Here is a 20,056-nt window from a genome sequence, read left to right as displayed (position 1 = left end):
TACTGTCCCAATTCTCAATGGACTCTTACAATATCATCAGCAATGAAGAGATGCTAGAAGGAAACAGGGCACCTAAAGTCTTTTAGTAAGTTTACAGTGAATACCTACTCCTAGAACCCAGGTTTCTAGAATCCTAATCCAGGCCTTCTCTTACAGTGTATGTGGGTTTTGTGTGCATAGCTGAAACTGGTTATGGTGCTGAGGGAGTGGCTGACTTCTGAAGTAACCTTAAGGGAAGACTATGAATATTTGCAGGGGAAGGGCACATCTTTCAAGACGGGCCTCTGTATGTGAGGCAGCTGGCAAGCACTACCAAGATTTACTCAGAAGAGACTTTACCCACAGACCTACTTCCAAGTTGTCACGAGTATATGGTTTTAGATAATTTTCTAGAGAACTTTATTCAGCAAACAATCCCCCAGATTATTTAAGGAGAACTACACATTCTTTCTCTCTCCCCAGGTGTGTGCATACAAAGACACATGCTAGAAATTTACAACATTCCTAAGTTGCCTCTCCATTTCTTCTACTTGTATTTTAAGTAAAGTTTATAAAGAAATAGCTTGAAGGACTGTTTTAAAAAAACTATCTTCAATAACCTCAGCAATTGAGAGTGAGAGGTAGTACTCTCCTTCCCGTAGATCTATGCCGACTCTTCCCTTTGTCTCCTGACAACTGCAGTCCTCTGAGCCCACCGAGTACTTCCTAGAACTACAGTCGCCCGCTAAGGTGAGTCAGAAATCTGCAGCACCATCACTTCCAATGCCCAAACCCTGGCTGTTCCCCAGCCTCAAAAAGAATGCAGCCCAGCAGTAATGCAAATTATTACTGGCAGAGGAGACTGAACCTGGTGTGACGAGGCTTGGAAGTACACAGCAGCATTCAAACATGGAAAGATGGGGGAGGAACCAGAAGAGGGCAGTGGAGAAATCTGTCTCCATCAGTCACCTTCTGGTATGTTCAATGGAACAGAAAATGGACTTGATCCACAGCAAGCCACACCATGTGAAATAAATGACTTCACGGATCTCTCATCACAGACTCCTGTCTTCTGGCATCAAATCCTGCCAAAGACATAGAGATAAAAAACTTAAAAGGGCTCTCAGAGCAAGTTGAGCTGCACCAAAGATGCTGCAGAGAAACACACAAAGGTAAGAGGGAATAAAGGCCCCTGTCACACTCATTACTTCCCTGTTGCTACAGATAGATGACAGCACCACTCACAGCAAAGCAGACGGCTGGTCCAGCAGCTGCAGCTCAGACTTCAGAATAAGTCATCTTCAAGGTTATCATCACCAGACACAGAGGCAGCTTCTAGGGAGCAGAAACAAGAACATGAGATTGCTTTATTCCAGCAGGCACTACCAGTAAAGCTCAGTAGAAAAACAGGCAGTTGGTGCTCAATGTCCTAAGAGCCAAGTGGTTTTTGTTTTTAGACAGGGTTGCATGCAGTGTAGGCTGGCCTCAAACTCTCTACTGAGCTGAGTATGACCCTGACCTTGTGATGCTTCTCTTCCACTTACCAATGCTGGAATTGTAGGCACGTGTGTGTCTCCACACCGTTTTATGAAGTCCAAGGGATCTAATCCAGGGCTTTGTGCATGTTAGGTAAGTACTCTACCAACAAAGTCACATTCCCCAGTCCTAGAACCAAGCTTTAACTAACCTCCCTAATCTGGACAGACTAAGAAAAGGTAACTTTCACAGATGCTGTATGAAAGTATTGATGTTTGTACCTGATAAACTGAGGCAGGACAGGGTATGTGGTATCTCTTCAGGGCTTTTTTTGCTCTCAGTGAGTATGCTGGCAAGAGAAGCATCTGTTTCTGTGTCCTTAGGCATGGAAGAGAAAAGGAAAGTATCTTGACTGGTGCAAAGGGAGAAGCCTGTCATTTTGATCACAGGTTTGGTTAAGGCAGTTGTTCAATTTGACTACTGAGAAAAACACAATGTCTTTGATCACATTTTTAATCAGCCTGGAAAATGAAGCTTTATTTCATTAAAGTTGGTGAAATGGGGCTAGAGATGACTCAGTGTTTAGAGCACACATTACTGTTCTGGAGGACCCAAGTGGGATTCCCAGCACCCACACGAGATGACTCACAACCTCTTGTTACTTCATCTTCAGAAGACCCAATGCCTCTTTCCTTCTTGGGCACTCACACATCTGGCATACACTAGAAAGATACACATACATACATATGATTAAAAAATAACTGGTAGCGGTTACAGAGATGGCACAGAGGCTGAGAGCACTGGCTGCTCTTCCCACATGGCAGCTCACAATTGTCTTTAATTCCAGTTCCAGGGGCACCAACACCCTCTCCTGGCTTCCTCAGACACTATATGCATCTGGTATAAAGATACACATGTAGGTAAAACACACATATGCATGAAAAAACATTAAAATCTAAACAATAATATTGATAAAAGTGTTATGAATAGACACTTTGATTGTACCTACAGGCACTAGATTTTCCTGGAAGCAGCAGCATCTTAAATGACTAGTGACTCACCATGTCCTTCAACATATCTGGGACAGTTCTGTTTTCTTCCATGTCTTCAGGAAGTTGGACTGCATATCCTTTACGAACTAATTCTAACCCAATATCAAGTTTCTGAAAAGGAATAATGAGAAAGCAATGATGTTCTGTTTTAAGGGAGAGCAAATTTGCAACCAAACTGAGATGAGATGGTCAGCAGATCTTTCAGAGTAGAAGTGATACCAGATAAAAGTTTCTGGAGCTGGCTGGTGGTGGTGCATGCCTTTAATCCCAGCACTCGGGAGGCAGAACCAGGTGGATCTCTGTGAGTTCGAGACCAGCCTGGTCTACAGAGTGAGATCCAGGACAGGTTTCAAAACAACAGAGAAACCCTGTCTCGAAAAAAACAAACCAAAAAAAGTTCCTGTGAAAGAAAATATAGATGATGCAGCAAGCAATGTATGAACTTCACCCTTACCTTCCCATTGCTGGTATCATATAAATAGATTTTTGGCCAAGTTGAGATTCCAGTCTGGACATAGCTAGAGATCTTGGCCACCAGGGGCTTCCAGTCGGCACAGTGAGTGAGTCTATCAAACTCATCTAGAGCTTCCTCTTCCCACCGTTCACCTGGAAGAAGATCGTAAGGGGAAAGAAGGGGCTGAGCCTCAGAGCTGGTAAGAGTAGGGATGCATCCTATCCAGGATGGATTTCAGGAATGTACTTATATTCTGACCTGGTGGGTTTGGATCTGACTGCCAAGTAAGTTTCTGTCTTGCTTTCTAGTCCTGATAAGGAAAATGCACCTGAGTCTCCAGAACTAAAAATCTTGGGAATGTGAGAATTCTTCTTACACACTGTGTGAAAGTTACTCTGTTTGGAGGTAAAGTCAATAGGTGGCATGACTAGGTTACCTGAGGGGGCAATCCGTGCTAGACTGCATTCTATTGCTTGAAATGGAAGGCTTAGGAAGTCACTCCTAAAATTAAAGAAATCGAAATCAGAATGCCAGGTATATACATTCCCTTCTAAATCTCCTTGATGATATATGCCAATAGCTAACCACTTTATCAGCAGAAGTGAGCCAACAGCTGGGATTCTAGCAGATTCCACACTGGCTTCTGCACTTACCTGAGAGCCCTGAGATCCTTCAGTGGGCAATCTCCATTATCTCCAAAGTCAACAAAGTAGAGGTCCAAGTTCCCATTTTCTAAGGTACCAAGAATCCGGGCTCGATACCAGGAACCATTTGTAGATAAAGGTGCTGCTACAATGTCTCCTACATGCACAGCCAAGTCTTCAGGCTATATGTGGAGATGGGAAGTCATGAGGAGGTTATTATGAAGTGGTAGCTAATAGAGAACAACAGAAAGAAAGGAACATTTTCAGTGAAAAAAGATAAGCCCCAGCCCAGCCTTCTCCATATAACAACTCACCAGACTATTCTCATAGTGCTGGGTCATCTCGCTGACAAGTTTATCCAATTGGAGGCTGCGGGAGCCAATGATTTGGATCCAGAAGTGGTTAGGGTGTTCAGAAGCAGAAACGTAGACTTCTAGGTACTCATCAGCATGGAAACTGAAGTCAGGACTGGGAACTGAACACAGGGTAAGGATGGTGACCATATCAGTACCATCTTTGGTAGGAATGGGGAGACTGCATCAGGGAGATGAAAGATATAAATACCCTGTGGCTGTTTACCATTTTAGAAATGGTTAGAGGGACAATTTGGTGACTCATACAAAAATGTCCCGAAGAAAGGTACTAAGTTATCTTCTATACCTTTTTATGTAACCAAGTTTATTTACACTGTCATTCTCCATGGACTCAAAGGAGGCAGCAATTATAGTGAAGGTTAAGCCTTCATCTGTCAGGCCTGGCAGGATCAATAAAAAAGTGCACAGACAGCAATTCTGCTTATGATAGATTCTCTTCTACCCGGGATTTAGTATGTGAACCTAGGCAAGCTTCTTTTAGGGGCTCTGCCCTTTCTTGTTCAAGCTAGCACCTTTGTATAGAAGAGGAAGCCCATGGACATTTCATTCTTCAATAATGACATTTAGAAACAGTAATGAGACAGGCAAAACCAGATTGAGGATTTCTTATGCAAAAAAGTATGCCTAGATATGAGTGTACTTAGCAATAGACAAGATCTACAGCAACCCACACCCCCACTTCCTACCCAGGCTCTGGGAACATCATGGAGGAGGGGACAGAAAGAATGTAGGAGCCAGAGGATGAGGAGTGTGGTAAAACGTGGTCTTTTGGACATTACATGGTATTTGGATACATGAACTCACAGAAGCTGTGGTCACCTACACAAGATCAAGCCAGTTAAGATTCTAGCATGGATGGGGGAGTGGATCCTGACGCCCTGTGCCTAGGAACTATTGGCATTGTAGATGGTGGGGGGAGTCACTTTTCTTTGGATGTAGGTTACCCATGCCCCAGTGTATGACCACACCCATGCAAATATGGGTAGCACTAACTGGACTCAATGGGTTATAAAATAAAATGAAGTAGGGAGGAAGATGTGTTGGGGAACACAGGGAAACTTTAGATATCAAGATATATTGTATATACACATGAAATTTCTCAAGACAAAATAAAAATATGATTTAAACTAAGTGTGTATGAAAAAAGTATGTCTGGGGCTGGGGGTGACAATTCAGCTGGTAAAGTACTTGCCATGCAAGCATGAGGATTGTCCCCAGCTCCCACATAAAAATCAAGGTATGATGGCAAATGCTTGTAATCCCAACCTCCGTGTCAGGGAGGCAGAGATGGGGGATCCCTGGGGCTCAATGGCCAGTTAGCCTAGTCAAATCAGCAAGTCCTAGGTCCAAGTAAAGAGGCTTCATCTGAAAAAAATAAGGTGAATAGTTCCTGGGGAGCAACACACAAAGCTGACCTCTGGCCTCCATGCACATGTACATATGTACTCATGTGAATACCCCCAACCGCATCCCTGCATGAAATACATACATACATACAAGTGCACACACAAACAAAATATGTGTAGAGTCTATAATAAAAATTTAATTATTTGATTATTAATCTGTTGCCTTTGTCAACATATTTCTATCTTATTTTCCTTCATTAGCTGTACTCAGAAAATTATTATTAATGTTTGGTATTACTCTAAGTAAAATATTAGCCAAAAGGTCTTATCTGTGATGACAGAGATGGATATCACAAAACAGAATTTTTAATTGTTTCCTATTTAAGGTAGTTAATCCAGTATTCCTGTCTTTCATATGGTTAATAGGCTCCTCTTCATTACATACTTTCAAACATGGATGTCTCTGGACTGCTCTGGGCACCAGAATTCTGAAAGCTGTCATCATTAGGTTTCTCCCAGGAACCTTCTTTTGGTCCTGCAACAACCATATCACCACCTCCTTTGCAGAGAGGACCCTCCAGGGGTGCAGCCGGCCCCATGCTAGAACTGGCATTCTTCCATAAAGCTGCTTCGCCAGCTCCACCTGGCTCTGCCACTTCCTCTCTTCTCACACTGATTGGCTGCTTTCGTGGGACCCTGGTTTCTGCAGAATGGGCAATTCTTTTCCGAAGTTCTTCATCTTCCGAAACTTTCTCCAGTATCAGATGCTGTGGGAAAGAAGAGAGGTGTCGTTTCTGTGTAGCCAGAAGGGCCACCTCATTCTCGGTATACTTGCCTTGGCTGCTGCCACTTCCTTCTGTGTCCCTGAGATTTTGATGAGTCTTGACAGCAGTAGCGTCCCCTCTGACTCTTTGTCACAAGTGATTTTGGCTCCAGAAGCCTTGCAGATGGAGCGGATTGTCTCGCCACCTCTCCCTGTATTAATACAGAAGAGCCCGTCCTTTCCTCCAGACCGTTGTACGGGTTACACAAAGAAGTCAGTTCTCACAATCAATTTGAATAGAACGTAAGATAGTAAATAGGAATAAGGAGCTACTGAAGTATTACTGGAGAAAAGAGAATATAGGACTCTGTTTTATCATTTTATTTAAACTTATGCTTTGGACAGATTAACTTCAAGACATTTCCACTTTTTGGCTGCACAGCAGCTATGCTTTGTATTTCCGTCTGTAAGACACATGGTACAGAGTGTCAGACCCCGGACTGAGGACAGGACATTTCTTCCCTCTAATAGCAGCACTGAAGAATGGTCCAGGGAGAAGTGTACCAGGGACTCGCTGGGTCGCTATCTTCAAAGGTCTAGGGTACTATGAGCAGCTTTAGCATCCCTGTAAAAGCTTATTTTTAACAAAGTAAATCTTCACTTATCTTGTGTGTACATGTGAAGTTTGTGTGGACAGGGTGTACCACAGCACCTGTGTGGAGGTCAGAGGGCAACTTGGTTCTTTCTTTCCACCATGTGGGGCCTGGGATAGACTTAAGTTGTCAGTCTTAGCAGCAGTTTATCCACTGAGCCACCTTGCTGGACAATGAAAACCTATTTGAAAGACTTTCATCTTATTTTTAAAACACCAGTTCTGAAAGAAAGTAAGGTTCTGAACTAAGTGTGTCTTTTTCCCCTAACAAAGTGAAGGGGAAGCCAGGAAAACCCTTGGAAATGGGAGAAAAACAGGTAAAGATAAAGAATAAAGTAGAGGAAGCTGTCCAGTGGTACCTATGATTCTGCCCACAGATCTCTGGGGGACTGAGAGTTGCTCAAACACTGGGGTGTTTTCTGTCAGGATCTGATGGATTGCTGCTTTGGCCTTGCACACCTGAACAGGAAAACCACTGATAAGCAGTACTCGCTCATCACCTACATCCTCTGTGTCCACATCAATCCGAGCGCCTGTCTGTTTCCGCAACTGCAGAGAGAAGGAGGCACACACTTTAAAGAACTTCAATTTGGGCCTATCAAACCCTAGAGGCAGGTGGAGCTGGCCACAGGCCTCAGTTAAATCAAGAGACTGTTATTTATATATGAAAATTAGAGATAAAGGTAATCCAAATAGTAGTTAACTTAAAATCATTTCTCTCTGCGTTTACAACCTGTTTGCTCACTGACTTTGTTTGGATTAGCAACTAAAGATTTTCTTTTTCTTTCTGCTAGGGAGCAAACCCAGGTCCTAGCAGTACTAGTAAGTACTTTATCAATATCCATATCCCCAGCAAAAAGATTTTGCTTTCTTGACATTTCAGCTAAACAATGGAAGATGGGAGAATAGTTAGGTAGCAATTCTTTATTGTCATTTAATGGGAGCTCACTAACTACCTAATAAAAATATTCATGCTATATCAAGCTTAGAATCATCCAATCAAATACTGTTTCAAGCTTAGTCATCTACCATATGAGGAGAAGTGTTCATTTTTAGAAGGAAATCAGTGCAGTTAGCTTAATAATAAGTTCCTGTATTTTTTCTTTTAAAAATATGTGCAGCATGGGTGTTCAGGGTAAGGAAACAAGGAGTCAACACAGAATTGATGCCTGAGAAAGCCATCTGCCTGCTCACACACTTACCTGTTTAATGTTGGCGCCTTGTCGACCAATGATGAGCTTCACAGCCTCCTGGGGAACTCGCATCTCTATCTCAATGTCATCTTCTCCAACAAATGTCAATCTTTCTTCTGTGTAGACCATAACAGACCAGACTTAAACACACTAAAGCTACTACTGTCTCTCCCCTGAGCCAGGCTCTCAGAAATACTAATCCAAGAGACAAACTATAGATCTCAACCACAATTCAAGACACAGAATCTGAGTGGGAATTAGAAGGTCCCCAAAGACCAGAGCTGGGGCTGGGTGTGTAGCTCAGAGGTAAGTGTGCAGAGTATACACAAGGGCAAGTTCAATTCCCCAGCACGCTACCTGACCTCCTCCAAAGACCATTTGGCATTTTCTTTGGGATACTATTTCAGATACTAAAATGGGAAAAGATGATTCTGGGAAGAAAAGTTATGAGTTTTTAGGATGCTACTCTAAGACATGATTCTTATAAAACAATAAAGGCTAGAAGTTGTCTGAGGCATTCATTGGCCTGAAAACTTACTTTTATATTAGTAATTTCTTTGGGACCTGTTCTCTAGGTCCAGCTGTGGCCTACCTCCTGACAGCTGGAGAGAAGCAGCAGAATGATTATATACATTTAAAAGTCACATAGTTGGTTTTGCTGAAGGGAAGAGTCAATGACACCGTGAGTTTCCTTCATAAACTAGCTTTCCAATAACAAAGGAAGAAATAACATTTTCAAACCTTTCCCACAGAAAATGAATTATATTTTAACAAAAAGTAATGGCAAGGGCAGCTTCCATTTCAACTTAACAAAACATGGAGATGGCATATTATTGCAGGCACTGCATGGGTTCACATACCTCTGCTTTCTCTATATCGGCGATATAGGATGTAGGCAACTGTTGCACTTGCTGGGATTCCAAGACCCAGGGCTATTTTTTGAATAGTGGACAGGCTTGTCCATGAAGTTCGTTCAGTGGACATTTTCTGTTGTACTGACTTAACATCCTGGAACAAACAAATCAAGAAGTAGTTTTCTGCCACCACTTGTCTGGTTGGCAGAGAGGCATGAGAACACACTGTATTAAAAACAAACAAACAAACAAACAGAGGCATGAGAACACACTGTATTACAAACAAACAAACAAACAAACCAACAGAGAGGCATGAGAACACACTGTATTACAAACAAACAAACAAACAACCCACTACTAAGCTGGACAGTGGTGGTATTCGCCTTTAATCCCAGCATTCAGGAGGCAGAGACAGGAAGATTTCTAAGTTTGAAGCCAGTCTGGCCTTCAGAGCAAGTTCCAGGACAGCCATGGGTGCACAGAGAAACCTGTCTTAAAAAACAAAACAATAGTTTTGGTTGTGAGCCTAGCCTTTAATGGCTGAGCCATCTCTCAGGCTGGAGAGATGGCTCAGAGGTTAAAAGCACCAACTGCTCTTCTGGAGGTCCTGAGTTCAATTCCCAGCAACCACATGGTGGCTCACAACCATCTGTAATGAGATATGGCGCCCTCTTCTGTATACATAATAAATAAATAAATCTTTAAAAAAAAATAACAAATAAGATAAAATAACCAAAAACAACAACAAAAAAAACCTCACCTGTCTATTTTCCCATTTCAAAAGCTCCAGTAAAAAAAAAAAATGTATTTCATGGAAAAAGTCTCAGGATATTAAAAACAAAACCAAATACATGAAACTATAATAGATACTCATTTCATCTTTTTTTGAAGGAGAACTATATATTAATTTTTAAAGAAATAGGAATGAAAAATTTAAAAAACACATATAGTAGAGAGCAGGATGTCCATCTTCAGGTTGAAGCATTTGTGGTGTTGAGCAGAAAGGAATGAATTAAAAATGGATGATGTGGAGAAAGGCAAGAAGATTTTTGTTCAGAAGTGTGCCCAGTGCCACACTGTGGAAAAGGGAGGCAAGCATAAGACTGGACCAAATCTCCATGTCTGTTTGGGAGGAAGCCTGGTCAGGCCGCTGGATTCTCGGACACAGACGCCAACAAGAGCAAAGGCATCACCTGGGGAGAGGAGACCCTGGAGGAGTATTTGGAGAATCCCAAAAAGTACATCCCTGGAACAAAAATGATCTTTGCTGGAATTAAGAAGAAGGGAGAAAGGGCAGACCTAATAGCTTATCTTAAAAAGGCTACTACTGCCGGGTGGGTGGCGCACGCCTTTAATCCCAGCACTTGGGAGGCAGAGGCAAGCGGATCTCTGTGAGTTCAAGGACAGCCTGGACTACCAAGTGAGTTCCAGGAAAGGCGCAAAGCTACATAGAGGAAACCCTGTCTCGAAAACCAAGACCAAAACCAAACCAAACCAAGACAAAACAAAACAAAACAAAAAAAGGCTACTAGTGAGTTAATACCTCTATTACAAATGTTTCATGGCTTTTAATGTGTATCATAATTTAATTCATATACCAGAATAAAGATCATGAATGGCTAACAATGTTTTTGTTGGACAGTCCTGATTTAAGCAAAATTGACTTGTAGTAAAGTGGATATGATCTTTTTTAAAGTAACAATTCCAGTTGCATAAATACTATCACTGCCCTCCTTTTATCAAGATAGGATTGGACTTAATTAGTAATGTTAAACTTTCCACAAAGATGGGGGTGTCATCTCAAAACATACTGAATGGTTTTACATGTAATTTACATAACTGGGTATATGAATATGCTTAAACACTGGGGAAATTCACTATTTCAGAAACAAGCTGAAGACACCTGTGTTTTAATTTGTGTTCACCAGCCTGTTACAGGTAGTAGTTAAACATCAGGAAGCAACTGTTTATTCTCGATGATGCCAATTTAATTAGAATTCTCTGTTAAAGGATGTTGCCTTATAGTATTGAAAGGCTTTAGTGTGGTTTATGTACAGTATCAAATAGAGCATTTGACACTTAAGAAAAAAAACACATAGTTAGATTTCATATCTAACTACGTAAAATTCCTTTATACTTTAGGGCCTTTCCAGAAGTTGAGGTCTGCAAAGGGTACCATTTTAGGTCTAGTAAAGGTTTTAGCACTTATTTTTTTCTGGAGACACAGTCTTTATTTAGTCTCTATATCTGGTTTCTTCCTCCTCCTCCTTCTTCTTTTTAAGACTTTTTAGTTTTATTTTGTGTTCATGTGACAGCCTCCATGTTTGTGCACCATGTGAATTCAGGTGCCTGTGGAGGCCAAAAGAGGGTGTCAGATCTCTTGAACTGGCCTTATAGGTACTTGTGAGCCACCATGTAGGTGCTGGGAACTGAACCCTGGTTCTCTGCAAGAGCAACAAGTGCTCTTAACCACTGAGCAATTTCTCCAGCCACCATCTGGCTTCTTTTCACTCCTCAACCAAGAGTGAAATGAAGTTCTGCTCTGCTCCTTCAACAGAACTTCCCAGATCAGCCCAGGTGACATGTCTGAAGCCTTATCATACCACTCTGCAACAGCAAGGCAGCTACTCTCCACAAAAGTCCCTCCTGCATTTCTGTGCCTTTTCCCTTGGGTTCGCATCTTGTTTGCCTGGCAGGGTCTTTCTGAGTGTGGGGCTGGTCATCCAGTGCCTCCATACACTGCTAATGGTACTGCTCTCTTTAGGCAACTTCACTGATACCTGCAGCTTCAACTGTACCTCTAGCCTAATAATTCCTCCAGTGCCCCACTTGAGAAGCACATCAAACCTTACCTAGAACACTGAACAGCCTTCTTACTAGCTCTGCTATGAATCTCTGATACCGTCTTCACTTTGCGGTCAAGCAAATGCCAACATCTCTCTCACTGTAACTCTATTCCACATGTCTAAACTCATAATTGCTTCAGAGCATCTCAAGTTTCTAAAGCTTCCTTCTCTACTCTCCCTTTCTTTTTAGATAGGATTTCATGTATCCTAAGGTGTCCTTTAACTCTTCTTCACATATTTTGATTATATGTGTATATGTCTGTGTATGTGTGTAGGCGCCTTGGGAGGTCAATGGATTTTCTGTAGGAGTTTCAGGCCATTGTGAAGTGTCTGATGTGGGTGTTTAGACCTAAACTTGGGTCTTCTGAAAGTACAGCCAGTGATCTTAACTGCCGAGCCATTTCTTTAGCCCCACAACATTCTTTCTCGAAGAAACTCTGTCGAATCTACTTCTTTTTGCATAGGGGTAGTAACGTATCTGTCCTCATTTTCTCTTCTTGAATACTCACTCTCCCATTATTCATCGAGGTTACCAGCAACTACACTGCCAAATCTAAAGATCAACTTTCAGTTCCCTGCCTTATCTTGTCATAGTATTTAACAGTTTGTGATATCCTCTTTTCTTTGTCCTTTCGTTCTTTGTTTTCACAGGGGCTCTTTGTATAGCCTTGGCTGTCCTGGAACTAGCTCTGTAGACCAGGCTGGCCCTACCTTTGCCTCCTGAGTGCTGGGATTAAAGGCATGAGCCACCACGGCCAGGCTTTTTCTTCTCTAGGAACTTGTAGATAGTAAGCAGTGGTCCTTACAAGCTATCCCTTTCTTTTCTCCCCGCTCCCTCCCCCATACGTTAGGCGAATATTCCATTACTGAACTATATTCCCAGTCTTACTTGCATTGACTCGGGTCTTTCTGTAGCCCAGCCTGGTCCTGAGCTTGAGGCACTTCCTGCCACGGTCCCCCAAATGCTGGGATTATAGGTGTGAAACCATGCCTCTCAATCTTTAAAAATTTTTTGACAGGGTCTCACTAAGTTACTCAGATTGGCCTTAAACTCACACTTACTCTATGGGCCAGTGAAGGCTTGAATCTACCCTCCGCCTACCTCAGCCTCCAAAACAGGTAGAATTATGGGCTTATACCACCAGGCCTGCAATATCTTCTAAACACTTTCTTCATTTGGCTTTCCCAGTACAGACTTCTAGTTTTTCATCTCCATTTCTGGTTGCTATATCAGTCTTGTTTAGCAGGTCCTTCTCACTCTGCCTGTCTTCAAACCTCCACACAGTGGAGTGTCCCAGAGACCCATCTTTCCCCCCTCTTCTGTGTTCTACCTCATTTCCTGGGTGATCTTACCAAGTTTCATTAATGGCTTCGACTTCAAATCCCATCTATGGGCTATAACTCCCCAATTTGTGGATCTACTTAGGAATTTCCTCCTAAACTATGAGTATGTATTCAACCGATTTTTTTTTTTTTTTTTTTTTAAAGATAGGGTATTGCTAGGTAGTTGGTATAGAACTAAGTAGCTCAGGATGGGCTTGTGATCCTCCTATTCCAGCCTAAGTGCTAGATTATGGATTATGTGTCACCACACTCAGCTATCAGTAACATTTATTCCCTCTACTCCAACCACTTTTTATTCTTCCATTGCTATAACTCTGCTTTAGAACACTGTATCAGGCTAGGGATGGAGCTCAGTGCTATGGTTCTTCCAAGCACATACAGGGCGACCAGTTCAATCCCCAGCATCATGGTGTGTGTGGGATTTATATTTAGATTACTACAATTGCTTAATTATATCCTTGTATTTGCCATCATCCTTTTGGCTCATTCTCAAAAGCTGGAAAACTTCAAGTAATGCTTGTAATGTTTCCCCTCAAAATATTCCAGTGGTTTTCATATTACTATGATTAAAAACCAACTTATTTAACTTGAAAGGTTATTTCTCATCTCTACATAAGAATGCAAATTCCTCAAGAATACAGATTATTTTTTCCTTCTTTAGTGCTTAGCATACAATAACTAATTAATATTTGGTCAATAATACTTTGTTGAATGAATACAATTTCTCTTATTTTCTTTAATGTGGCTCCCAGCTGCCTACATGTAAATTCCTTAATGGGATGAAAGATATTTTGTCTCTGATTTTTGCCTGCCATCTTCATATCCTCATATTTTTATTCTATATTTGTTAGGGGAATAGGATCTATTTACATATCTTCCTCTGACACATGTCACCTGTGTCCTCATCAAGTTCTATTCTTTCAAGTTTCATCTTTTCTTCCAAAGCCTCAGGGATTCCTAGTGCTGACGGATATAGGTCACACTATTCCACCACAGTACTTATCTATTATCCTGCTTCCTCTAGAACTACTGGTTTTACTAGTGCACTTAAAGCACATCAATCACTTCCATGTGCTAGATGCTACAGTGGCAGTAGGAACACAAAGATAAAAAATAAATGTGCTGAGTAGCTATTGTCCTAGTCACTTTATCTGCATTAATTATTCAATATTCATACAACCTTGTAAAGTAGGAAATAACAGCCTCATTTTTATAGAGGTATACAAAGACCTGAAAAGCTTGTTTAACCTATCACCCAGAATTTGAATTATTATTTGCTTATGAAAAGTCTTGTCAAGTGATTTCAGAAGTTCCTTCTTCTTCTTCTTCTTCTCCTTCTTCTCCTTCTCCTTCTTCTTCTTCTTCTTTTCTTCTTCTTCTCCTCCTCCTCCTCCTCTTCCTCCTCCTTCGGTTTTTTGTTTTTTTGTTTTTTGAGACAGAGTTTCTCTGTGTAGTTTTGGTGCCTGTCCTGGATCTCACTCTGTAGACCACCAGGCTGGCTTTGAACTCACAGAGATCCACCTGGCTTTTCCTCTGAATAGAAGTTTCTTCTTAACTTTCATTTTACTTAAACTTTCAGGGTAACAATATATGTCATAATTCTTTATTTTGATCAATTTCAATTCAAAAGTAAATAAACACTGGTAGAAAACATTATAGATGATAAAAAATTACACAATGCCATTACATATTATGAAAACCCAAACATAATGTGTGGTTTCTTTTTTTAAATGCTTTTTCTTGAGACAGGATCTCACTATGTAGCCTTAGCTAGTCTGGAACTCACTATGTAAACCAACCTGCCTTATAACTCAAGAGATCCATCTGCCTCTGCCTCTGCCTCTGGAGTGTTGGGATTAAAGGCATGTACCACTATACTGGGCCATAATGTAGTTTTAAATAAGAACTACTTAAACATGAGTAAATATAATTTGCCTCCAGGTACAAAATTCAATCCAGATAATAATAAAAATGCTAGGTCAGGGCAAAGCTACATGCTTGCTGTATAAGTCCAAGGACCAGAGTTTGGATCCCAGAACCCATGTGAACTCAGGTACAGTGGCTATCTTTAATCCCAGCATTTGAGAGGCAGAGACTGGATCCCTGGGGTTAACTGGCTACCTAGACTAGCCAGAACTGGGGAACTCTGGGTTAGTGAGGTACCCTGTCTCAGTAAATAAAATAGAAAGCAATTGAGGAAGACACTTGGTGTCAACTTTACACTTACACCTGCACAAGTATCTACACGTACACATGAGCCCATGAACATATGAACATGCATACAGGTATACATACACATAAAGTTAAAATATCTTCATCTTGAAAAAAATTAGTTTTATTCTAGTAAGGCTAAAAACATATTCATCAATACAGAACCTACTTTGGAGTAAAACTGGTTATAAGTGTGCTTTCCCTGGAAGCCTAGAAGGAAAAATGAAGAGACTAGTGTGGAAACCTCACTCCCAGGAGCAGACAGACTGGTAAGGAGATTAGAGTGGGATTTGTTTTCCTACTAAGCATCACAATTTGCATCTAGCATGCTCCAGGTGTAGCTTAATGGCAGAGTTCCCATGCCTGTGTCTCAGGGTCCCAAACTCTAGCACTACCACAAACAACCACAGATGCTTGCTGCATGAGCACTTGCATCTGGCCTTGGAGAGCTTTCCTGACCACATGGAATAAAATTCTTCAGAGAATCTACCAGAGGTTTACTAAATCTTTTTTTCCCCCCTAGTCAGTAGTTTTTTTTTTAACTCTTCGTAGATCAGGCTGGACTTGGAACTCACAGAGACCTGCCTCCTTCTGCCTGGGATTAAAGGCATGTGCTACCACCACCCAGCCCTAGTCAGTAGTTTTAAATAAATTTAATCTATTCTCTTGGGCTGGAGAGATTTCTCAGCCATTAAAGACTAGGCTCACAATCAAAAATATAATTTATCCTCTTGACCAGACTTATGGCCTGAGGAAAAAAGCAGAACCTTTTATTACCTTGGGCATTCAGGAGTCTTGTCAATTGGGAATAGTTACTTGGTAGGTTTAGTACAGCACTTCAGAGACTAAGCCTTGACGCCATGGGAAAACTGGCTTTCTCTAACCACCCCCAGTTTTTGAGGGAAGAATGGATGATACTAGAAGCATTCTACTACTGACCTATATCTCTCTTCCTCCCCAGCCCTTTTCTGAAACAGGACCTAAGTTGCCCAGGTTGGTCTGATCTCCAGACCCTTTTGCCTTAGCCTCCTGGTAGTTGGATTAGAAGCATGTATTACCACCCTGACTCTCTCCACCACCCCACTCTATATCTGTTAGGGGAAAGAGGTTGAATTTAATGTGGCCTGAGGTTCTTCTGTTATTTTTGTAGAGTACATTCCCCTAAATCACTAGATAAACATCAGTTTTTCCATTAGCCAGTAAATAAAACTTTTCACAAGAATTTGTGTAGTATTACATAAACACCTTTATATGTACTCAAGGGAAAGAAACATGTTTGGCTTCATAAAGGAGGTTTACACTGATATACTTTTCAAAATAATAACTTCTGAAGTGCTACTTTTCTACATCAAGAAAATTTAGTTTGGATATCGAGAAAAGATTTTAGTTCTTTTAGCTCCTGGTTCAGTTAAAAATGCCAGTATTTGGTTATGGGCTACACATGCTGAGGGCAGAAGGAAGAATTAGAATTCTTGCTCTGGGGGATGGAGAGATGGCTCAGTGTTCAAGAGTATTTGCTGCTCTTGCAGGTTTGGGTCCCAGTATCGCCATGGCAGCTCACTACAGTTTGTAATTTCAACTCTAGAGGATCCAACACACCCTCATGGCTTTTGTGGGTATTGCATGCACATGGTGCACTAGCATACACACAGCCAAACACTAGTACACAGAAAGTACAAATAAATCTTTTAAAAAATTCCTGCTCTAGCAGAGTGTGGTAGCATATGTCCCCAGTACTCAGGAGGCCGAGGCAGGTGGCTCTCTGTGAGTTTGAGGCCAGCCTGGTCTACAAAGCAAGTTCCAGGACAGCCAGGGCTACACAGACAAACTCTGTCTTGAAAAATCACCACAACAAAAAAACCTCCTACTCTGATATACTCCATCTATTAGGAGAAACTAATTACAATACAGTGGAAGAAAATGAAATAAAACAAAACAAAAAAACCCCATTATTGTCTCAAGGAGATGGTGGCACACACCTTTAATACCAGTAACTGGGGAGGTTGAGGCAGGTAGACAGAGAGAGACAGGACAGTCATGGCTACACAGAGAAATTCTGTCTCAAAAACAAACAAAAAACAAAACAAAACAAAAAATACTGTCGATGCAATAGTAGAGAGAGGTTAGAACTTTGCAGGTTTATTTCCTTGATAGGGCAGAACTGAAAATCATCTCAAGAAATGGCTCATGGGTTGGGGATTTAGCTCATCAGTAGAGTGTTAGCAAGCACAAGGCCCTGGGTTCGATCCTCAGCTTAAAAAAAAAAAAAAAAAAAAAAAAAAAAAAAAGCTGGGTGTTGGTGGAGCACGCCTTTAATCCCAGCACTCGGGAGGCAGAGGCAGGCGGATCTCTGTGAGTTCGAGGCCAGCCTGGGTTACCAAGTGAGTTCCAGGACAGGTGCAAAGCTACACAGAGAAACCCTGTCTCAGGGTGGGGTGGGGGTGGGGGGGGGGGGGGGGGGGGGGGGGTGACTCATGGTCCTGGAGATAGTTCAGTGGTTAAGTGTGTTTTCTGTTCTTACAGAGGACCTGAGCTTGGTCCCCAGCACTGATCAGGTAATTCCCAACTCCAGGAGTTCTGATACCCTTTTCTGACCTCCACAGTCAGCCACACATATACATAAATAAAAGTAAAATAAATCTTAGGAAAAGATACAACACATCTATCTCCTGACAATGTATTCAAACTAATAAATACTTGGTATCCAATATGAACTTGGTTATGAGGACACAGCAGCCAAGACAGACTTAGCTGCCTTCAAGAAGCTTTTTGGATGTCAGGGGCAGTGTGAATACCCTTGGGGAAATCAAAGTAAATCTAGCCCTATGTGTTTTCATGTCTCCTTTAAAATATATATATTTATTAAACTTTTTTCATTTTACATACCACCCCCAGTTCTCCCTCCCTCCCCATCATGTCTCCTTTTATGCTATTTTTGGTCTCATAATTCATGTTATATGGCATAGAAATCAAAAAATTTTAGAACTGGGGTGGATCATAAACACTATTTTTTTTCATTCATGTTACAATTGGGGAAACCTGAGGCTTAGAAATATAAAAGGATTTTCCCAAGATCACATAGCTGGTCCATCATTTCTAGAACATGCAAGGGGAATAAATGTTTTGAAGGCCAGACATGACTGCATCTCTTTGTTGAGGCCACAGCACTAGTTTTTCAGTTCTGAAACTATCAAAATCATAGCCAAGAATATCTGATATTTTTCTGGATCTGCATCCAAATTTCCTAAATCCTGACCAGTCCATAAGGATTTTCACAGTATCCCAAACACATTTTCATAGCACACACCAGGTTTATACTTATTTTTAAATTGCATCTATTTATACCTGTGCAAGCACGTGTACTGGCATGCATATGGCATTGGAGGAGAACATGCAAGAATCAGTTCTCTTGACAATTGTGTGTCAAGACAGAGATGTGAAGATCAGAGGACAGCTCTGTGGAGTTGGTTCTCTCCTAGCTTTACACTGTTTTTGAAGGCATCAGGCTTCCCTTTTCTGGATTAGCCATTTTACTGCCCCCTGAAATTCTTAATTAATGGCTCTGTTATTAGAAGAATGAACTGTAAGCAGTAACAGTGGGTACAAAGACTATCAATAATAGAAAAATAAAAGTATGAATTGGTAGTACGAATATAGAAGACCTAGCAATTGATTTATGGGAAGGTAGAGGGCAAAGTCAAGAAGTTAGTTACAGGGATTCTGAATGGGACAACAGCTTGTCAGAAAACACTGGTAATTTTTGTGGAGGGATTGTGTCATAGGGTGAATTCCGGTGACAAAGACAGGTTTACTGGCTGATATCCATTTGAACCAACAGGCAAATTTAACTTCAGATATTACAAAGAAATTTGTGCTCTGAGTTACCAATCCATATGTTAAGGAATGGATTAATGAACTCAAACCAGGCAAACCAACTAGAATTGATGAGGACTGAGCCTGGGGTGGTAGCACATGCTTATAATCCCAGCAACCGAAGAGGTGGAGGCAGAAGGCTCTGAAGCTCAAATTCATCCATAGCAAGTTCAAGGCCACCCTAGTGACATGAAATCCTGTCTGGGGAGAGGTGGTGGTGAGGGAGCCAGGTGTCCAATCCCCAGAATACTAGTACCTGAAAGGCGGAGGCAGAAGGATCAGCAGTTTAAGGTTGGCTACAGGGCAAGTTCTTGGCCAGTCTGGGTAGGCTACAAGAGACTGTGTCTCAAAAACAAACCAACAAAAAAACAAAACAAAATAAACAAAGAAAGGAAGACAACGGGAAAAACAATCAATCCAAAAAAATCAGAGTGTTGTGGCGCTCGCCTGCATTTCCATCTCTCCAGAGGCAAAGACTAGAGGATCTCGAGTTCAAAGCCAGCTTGACACAGACCCCGTCACTAAATAAATAACGAAACATCCTGCAGCTGCAAACAGCCACCGGACTAAGATGGGGAAGGGAAAAGGCAAATTAACAACAAAAGGCCCCTCGTTTCAAAAGGAGCCACCGGTCTAGGAGTGCAAATAGAGTCGTGGCGGGAGCCCTACGGGTCCTGGGGACCTAGCCCCCGGGGCCAGCGCTCTTGTTCTGGGTCCAGTTACCAGCTCCCGGCACAGCTGCCCCGGGACGGACGGAGACCCGCGACAGGGCCCCCGACCCCCTCACCGCACCGGTCCCGACCCCTCTGCCTCCCAGATGCCAGGCTGCCCACCGCCCAGCCTCTCCCACGCCCCAAACTCCCCTCTCGAGCCCCGCCTTTACCGCTCCTCCAGAGTCGCGCGCTACACGCCTCGCCTCGCACCTCGGCCCGCGCCGCCGCCCCTTCGCTCCTGCAGCGCGGCCGCCTAGGGGGACGGCTCTTCCCCAGCCGCTT

At 42.0% G+C, this 20,056-nt stretch overlaps 1 protein-coding gene across 1 annotated transcript; it reads right to left on the bottom strand.

Moving 5' to 3' along the window:
* Positions 1-382: 382 nt before the first annotated feature.
* On the bottom strand, positions 383-20,056 carry Tdrkh (tudor and KH domain containing). The gene is made up of 14 exons (XM_036190241.1): positions 19,945-20,056; positions 8,794-8,941; positions 7,943-8,049; positions 7,100-7,289; positions 6,161-6,300; positions 5,771-6,092; positions 3,920-4,080; positions 3,615-3,787; positions 3,398-3,462; positions 2,962-3,113; positions 2,517-2,618; positions 1,737-1,833; positions 1,225-1,314; positions 383-1,064 (listed from the first exon to the last, which is right to left on the bottom strand). The coding sequence occupies exons 2-13, from the start codon at positions 8,915-8,917 to the stop codon at positions 1,265-1,267; spliced, it is 1,683 nt and encodes a 560-aa protein (XP_036046134.1). The 5' UTR covers positions 8,918-8,941; positions 19,945-20,056; the 3' UTR covers positions 383-1,064; positions 1,225-1,264.

Source organism: Onychomys torridus, chromosome 6 (genome assembly GCF_903995425.1).
Source record: "Onychomys torridus chromosome 6, mOncTor1.1, whole genome shotgun sequence".
In the NCBI taxonomy this organism is placed as follows: Eukaryota; Metazoa; Chordata; class Mammalia; order Rodentia; family Cricetidae; genus Onychomys; species Onychomys torridus.
This window is presented reverse-complemented; position numbering and strand designations above follow the sequence as displayed.